This window comes from Lolium rigidum, chromosome 1 (genome assembly GCF_022539505.1).
Source record: "Lolium rigidum isolate FL_2022 chromosome 1, APGP_CSIRO_Lrig_0.1, whole genome shotgun sequence".
Lineage (NCBI taxonomy): Eukaryota > Viridiplantae > Streptophyta > Magnoliopsida > Poales > Poaceae > Lolium > Lolium rigidum.
In genome coordinates this window covers 102,286,056-102,293,079 of record NC_061508.1, presented here as the reverse complement: position 1 = coordinate 102,293,079, position 7,024 = coordinate 102,286,056, and the positions used below count along the sequence as shown (strand labels likewise).

Sequence of the window (7,024 nt, the reverse complement as noted above, 5' to 3'; positions counted from 1 at the left end):
GAATCCTACAATATACACATCCATCATTTTTATTATCTAAGGGCGAGACAACAAGAGCAAAACATCTTATAAACCAAGTTCATAAAATGTCTAACAAAATTCATCCCATCACAAGATTTAAGCTGCCATATTTCGCAACACGCGCCTTCGATAAGGGAGTACATACTTGCACCAATGTTGTCTTGGACTTGAAAGGCTTGTACAAGGACTTTCACCATGTGTGCTCGCTCCAACCAAACATAGCTAGAACATCAACATGCATCTAACACCGTTAAGAAGGAGACAATGCAAGTTTGTTGTTTATGGGTCCAACCAGTTAATGCCATAACACCTTTTCTCACATTGAGTATGGAGTTTCAGCCCTATTTGATTGCTTTTCCACTATCTTATCTATCCATTCCTCTTGAAGAATCCACCATGCATGTGACTAAACTAGGATCATCTCCAATCGGACTGAATCATGCCTCCACTTGCTAGCGAAGGGGAGAACAAGATACAATGAGTGATCGTCGTCGATTTGGTTTTGCTCATATGCGCATTGCCTACATACCCCTACCAGTGATAGAAAGTGGTCGTTGCATTGCCACACAAAGAACGTATACTAAAGAGGGAGAGCCACCGCCCCTACACCTCATGTGGATCAATGCCCCCCCCCCCCGCCCTTTGATGACAATAAGGGGAGTAGGTTGCCAACGCACGTCAGATCTAGCAGGGATGGCATATCCCTATGACTAAACAAAGTATTGGTCATATGGTAGCTATGTTATCTAGAATTGATAACCTAATAGATTAGTGTTTTTTAAGCTCACTTTGCATGACTGGATAATACGCAAAACAATAATGAAGTTGAATCTTAAGATAGTGTTATTAGAATAGATCGGTTTTTACCGAACACAACCCTCTCTTTCTCTCCCATGTATGTGGTTGTGGCGGAAAGGCCGCAAGACAGAGTCACCGACTCACCTATAACACGTTTTTTTTTTAGTTCATCTATCAGATCCACAAATGTGGCGGCAATACAGAGTCACTATCAACCAACATTGCACAATTCAACAAAATTAAACTGATAAAATGTTTCAAGCGGTAGAGTTGTAAGAAAACATGTATTCCAAATTACGGTTTGAATCGGTAATTTTTAGATATTAGAGAATGCAGAGACTAGATAGATCTAGGGATGGTTATCCTAAATTTATAAATCAGATGTGAGTCATCTTTTTGACGTGTGTTGATTACCACAACTTGTCAATTGCCTCATCACCCTAAGAAAACGAAATCTCAGGACTTCAGGGAGCTATGTGCTTAAAAGGGGAAGCTACATAAACAACACGCGAGAACCTCTTTTATCCATTTGGGTAGAGAGAAAAGAAACAAGCGAACAAGAACAAAAGCGAAACCAAAACAGCCGAGCTTATGGAAACATCCAGATGCTGCTGATGCCGCTGCCGCTACTACTGACCCAGCAATTTCCCTCTTAAACATATCCTGATCAAGGGTCCGTAGTTGGTTGCTCCAAGAATCACTTAGCCACCATTGGAGAAGGAAGGCAGGAAGGGGGAGAGAAGAGCAGCCAAGGAAGCAAGCGAGAAGGTTCGGGGCAGGGGAGGGAGAAGCCCGGCTGAAATCGCCCTGCGCCTTTTCCTCGGCGATTGGCCGGATCAGGCGCGGATTTTTCCTGGGGCGTGTTTCTGGTAGTCGGATCGAGGCGGCGGTCAATCGCGGCAGACCCCGATTCGATTCGGCGGCCATGGGGTTGCTGATTAATCGGTCCGGTTCCGTGGATAGGCAGGTAACCTTTGCCATTTCCACGATTACCGTTGCTTTGGTCGGGTTTCTTGGTTACGAGTGGGGAATTTCTGTTATTCATTCCTTTTTTTTTTTTGAAGATTTCTGTTATTCATTCCGATCGGTGACGGCCTTCTATCTGTCCCAAATTTGTTTTCTCGTTTCCTTAATTTGGCTGCCACCATGCTTCTTATATCAATAGCTTTGAGGTTTAGTCCAGTATATCTTTTTTTGCTCAGTGATTATCTGATTATTTCTGCCTTGTTTGGATATAGTATGGACTGGAGTATTGTAGCATTCTAGTGGATGTGCAATCATTAGTTGGGATCTCACTTGCCATTTCTGATGCATCACACAGAAGCTCCAGAAGTTTCCTGAGCTAAATATAGTAATCAATAGCATATGGTATTAATTGAGCTTCTGTTCATCAGTGTAGTGGAATTAATTGAACTTCAATTCATGGGTGAAGTGAAGTAATATGATCAGTTGGAATTAATTGAACTTCAGTTCATGGTGTAGTGAAGTAATGGGATCAACTGAGCCTCTGTTCTTCAGTGTAGTGTAATTGCTTGAACTTCAGTTCATGGGATTAGGGAAGTAGGGGGATCGATTGAGCCTCTGTTTACCAGTTCACTGAACCAATGCTCTTGGATTCGTTTCTGCAGGGCTGTAACATGATCTCCTGGCATGATTCATCGTAGGTTCCTGGTTGCTTGCTCAGGCGCCAAGTTGCGCGTCATCTCCGGTTGCAGCGGTAGCCAGCGGGAAATGACTAGTCTTGGCATATGGTAACCTTGCTTCAGATGTGTTCGAGTCGGAAATGTTGTTGTGGTTCTGCCTTTCTGGTGGTGATCGGTTTCAGTTGATAATTTGCCGAAGCACCGATTTGGCGTACTGGATATTGGAATTGTAAGCTACTGAAGAGGGCTGTTGAAAGGAATTGATAGTTGTACCGCAGGAGCAATTCCAATTCGGAGGCCTTCCTTTTCACTGAGCATCAGAGATTGGTTGCCATGGGCTTACCTCAAGTTTCTTCAGCCAGGGAAGATATTTCTACAGGATCAAGGTCACGTGTGCCAAGCCCTCCATGTAATGAGGGTGTTGGTGCCTGCGATTTGGATGGGCTTCCTCGAGAAAGCTCAAGTGGCAAGGTTCCATACCGGTCCGTTGGTAATGTCAATAAACAGATTGTGTTAGATACCCCGTATGAATCAAACGGGTATTTTAGAGACAGCCATGCCTTGGATGGACCCGTAGACCTCCAAGGATTAAGAGTTGATTCGAAAGATACAAACTCTAGATCTTCTCTTAAATTGCAACCTGCTGTCCATATGCCAACAACGAGGGTTGTGGGCTTTGAATCAGACTTTGTTGGAGGTTCTGATACAACAGAACTAAATATGATATGTCCGTCTGTGGCCACTGCTAATTGTGATTCACCATTTTATCAGCATGAACTTCAGGCAAAGGAAAGACTGCTCTCGCCGATTAAAAATGCGCTCCCTAGAAAGTTCCATGGCTGTTTGCTGAATATTCCTTCTGGTGATGCAAGATTTCAGCTTTCTGAGCCAGGTAGGGAACTTTACATTTCTGGATTATTACAAGATAATAAGGCAAACCCTGGAAGGCTCAGTTCTTTTGATTCACAGGCCTGTCCAACCCCTAGATACTCCAATTGGAGTTCAGAATGTGATGCCAATAGGATTAATTATAATTATTTCACTGATGGCCCTTTGCTTGGGAGCAAGGAGTCATTATCCTATTATGATCATCTAGCTGCTAGTGCAAAATTAGCACACTCTCCGCTCTCTCTGTCTCCTCTCAGCCCTAGACACATTCATAAAGTTAAGACTAAAGGATCTCCAAGGCATGTAATGAAAGATATTGAAAATGATTTTCTGGATTTGAAGGAAAAAGGAGGATTTGATGGAATCAGGATGCTAGATGTGTTAGAAGAAACTAACAGGTTACATGATGAATATGGTGCTATGACCCCTAATAGAATTTCATTTAGAAGATACCAAAACTGGGGTTCTGAATCTTCCCCTATATCTCCCCGAGTCAGCTATGGACGGAGTCTGAGTCTCCCTGCAAGGAGGTCACTAGTTGTCTCCTTTGAGGAATCCCTTTTGTCCGGCCGACTTTCTTATGGAAAAGACAATCAGGTCTAATTTCTTGCTGTTCACCATCTAGGTACTACAGTTCCAGAGAGTATTGACTGTTGAATTTGATTCCTTTTCTCTGTCGATGCAGATACTTGATGGTTTCTTAGCTGTCCTGAACATTGTCGGTGGTAGCTTCTCTCCCCCAACTCAGAAACTTCCATTTGCAGTAACAAGCATCGATGAAGATAGCTCCTTATTGTACTATTCTTCTATTGATCTTGCTGGTAGATCATCGACAAGTACAACCAACATTAACAGCCCCAAACTCCGAAACCTTAGTAACAATGATTCACGATCAGCAAAGAGTCGCTTACGCATCCCTGCCAAGGGGCGCATACAACTGGTACTAGTTTTCTTCAACCTGAGCTTGTTGCTATGTTTGTTCTTGTGCAGTTCATTGCGAATACATCTTCGATGTCAAGCACTGCATCTTCGCTATCTAGTTTTGCTTTATAGTAATGAAAATACTTATATGAGGAATCTCATTTGACAAGCCATGTTGAGAAATTTTCTTATGGATGTCACTGTCTTCCTTGAACTTAATGGTTTTGACCTATTTCAATGGGCCATACAAAATGTCACCTGTCATGGCTAGGTTGCCTTTTTTTCAGACACCTGGCGTATTTATCAGCATAGTTAAGCTATTATTTGAAATTGTATTGAGTTGTTACATGTGTTCCCATGCCTGAGTTAAACAATACACTCATCAGGTTGTGAGCAACCCCGAGAAGACTCCACTTCATACTTTCTTCTGCAACTATGACTTGAGTGACATGCCATTTGGAACCAAGGTACACAATACCATGACTAGTTGACTACTTATCGATTATGTATTGAAGAAAACCAAAGGCTATTCTGATATTTATTATTCTTCGAGGCAAAACAGATGTGTGATCTACTCTTTTTTGTTGTTGGCTGAGCTAGGGTAAACAAAATTCAAACCTTATTTGATTGCGACTTGCAAGCTATAATCAGGCCTAAGGAATCATGTACATAGTGTATCCTTATGTATTAAGTCATCCCTCAGTTAATCTTTTGCTGTAACTTTAGCCTTAGGCTTAAGGAATCATGTACATAGTGTATCCTTATGTATTAACTCATCACTCAGCTATAACTTCCAACTAAGTGGGCTGCCCTCTAGTACTGGCAATACAAAACCTAGGTTGGATTGGGACACAGAACAGTTAATTCATCAATTAGTGTATATCTTATAACTTAGAAGGTACCATGGCATGAACGGAACTGTTTCCTTTTTCTTTCGAAGGATTTAGTGTCTATATAAGCATTTTTTTATTTTTCTTATGCCCTTTTCTCATCTTATTTGCCTTGTGTACAATGAGACAGACGTTCATGCGGCAAAAGGTCACTCTGTCTCCCACTGTTTCTCCCTGTAATATAGTGAAAGAAGAAAGCAAGGGCAGTGACACAAACATTGGTCCCAAAGCGCAGTCTGTCTCATGTGGAAGTGAATTTGCACAACGTGGAACTCTGTGCTCGGAATGTAATGGAGCTGATAGCCTGATAATAAGCGCTTAATCCAAATTACATATGTTGAGTCACTGATAATTTCTTTTGCCTTTGCAGGCTGCGGGCAGGGACAGACGTGCAACTCAACTGATGAATCAGAAAAAAGATGCACAAACACAAAGTGTTCTTCATTGGGCACTGACATGAAGGAATCAGATAAATCCAGTTTTCCTGGAAACAAGAAAAACAATACTGATTCTGATGATTGTTGCTGTCAGATGGAGAGCATCCGCTCAGTTTCAAACAAATCTTGCTGTGCATCTTCCAGGATCAATGACAGTTCAGGTGGAGGTGTGCTTCGCTATGCTCTGCACCTGCGATTTCTCTGCCCCGCCTCCAAGAAGTCCTCAAAATCGATGTTACATTGCAAATCCGATCCGTCATCAGTACCGCAGGGCGGCAACACATTGACCGAGGATCGGAGATTCTATCTCTACAACGATCTTAGAGTTGTATTTCCTCAGAGGCACTCCGATGCAGATGAAGGAGAGGTATGCACAGATTTTAACATTTCGAAAGTATTCTATTGATAGAGCTTCTTCCAGTTTCTTTCTTCAAGCATCAAATTGTAAACTAGCTGATCTACACTGAAGTTTCTTGTTCAGTTTACGCAGAAATAATTGCTCTCTTGTTTGTTTATCGGTTAAATTCGTAGATTTAATCTGCTGGTTTCATTTCTTTTGCAGCTTAAGGTGGAACATGACTTCCCTGCTGATCCCAAGTACTTCGACATAAGCAACTGAAAAGTTACTTTGGCTGTAGTCATGTACATAGCCTGTGCCGCGGCGCATAAAAAACGAAAATTTCTGTACATATTCTATCCCGACTAATTTGCTATCAGTCCCCCAAATGTACAGGTTTAATCTTCCAATAATAAAGGGCATCACTTAGTTTACTTTCTTTCTTTTTTCCGGATAAGGGGATAACCTCAGCCTGCATCAAGCATACGGCCTTTTATTAACTTTAACTTTATTATGGGTCAAACGTTACAAAACCAATACAATTCACGGATCACTAAAAGTTTCCACATGAACCAACCATCTAAACACATGAACAAACCATCTAAAAATAATAAGAAAGACAAGCCGCCACAAGATTTTCATGTGAGCTGTCTATGAGAACGCCAACTGTATTGGCTGTAGATATTCCGCGCTACCGTTGCCAAGTGGCTGCACCTAAAATCTATGTCCTGGCGCACATCCAACCACATATGGATCTAATGGGTAACCAAAGGAGTTACTTTCTTACTGTATGCAATCTATGGTTTGTTCTCCTTCTGCTTCTGTCGTTCAAACTTTGATGCGTGTAAAAGTACATATGTCTATGCCGCCAGTTCGTTCTCCACACACCTATTGCGGTCCCGCCTGAACTTCCAATAACACATTGGTGCGAAGAACTGCGATGATATACACTCACAATGGGTCATAGTTGAAAGTGCATGGAGCCCCTATCTGTAGTTTTGGTAATTAATGATAATCTCTATGGATTAATGTTTGCATTGAGTTATATTTGTAGGAGTTGTCCATTGGCAATGCTTGAACCATATGGTG

General features: G+C 41.9%; 1 protein-coding gene across 1 annotated transcript; it reads left to right on the top strand.

The window, feature by feature from the left end:
* Positions 1–1,641: 1,641 nt before the first annotated feature.
* LOC124703559 lies at positions 1,642–6,369 on the top strand (the record flags this gene model as incomplete). Its single annotated transcript, XM_047235805.1, is given in 7 exon segments — positions 1,642–1,786; positions 2,448–3,947; positions 4,036–4,290; positions 4,658–4,738; positions 5,292–5,448; positions 5,532–5,965; positions 6,161–6,369. Coding segments are annotated over 6 exon segments (2,136 nt in total). The 3' UTR covers positions 6,218–6,369.
* Positions 6,370–7,024: the final 655 nt, after the last annotated feature.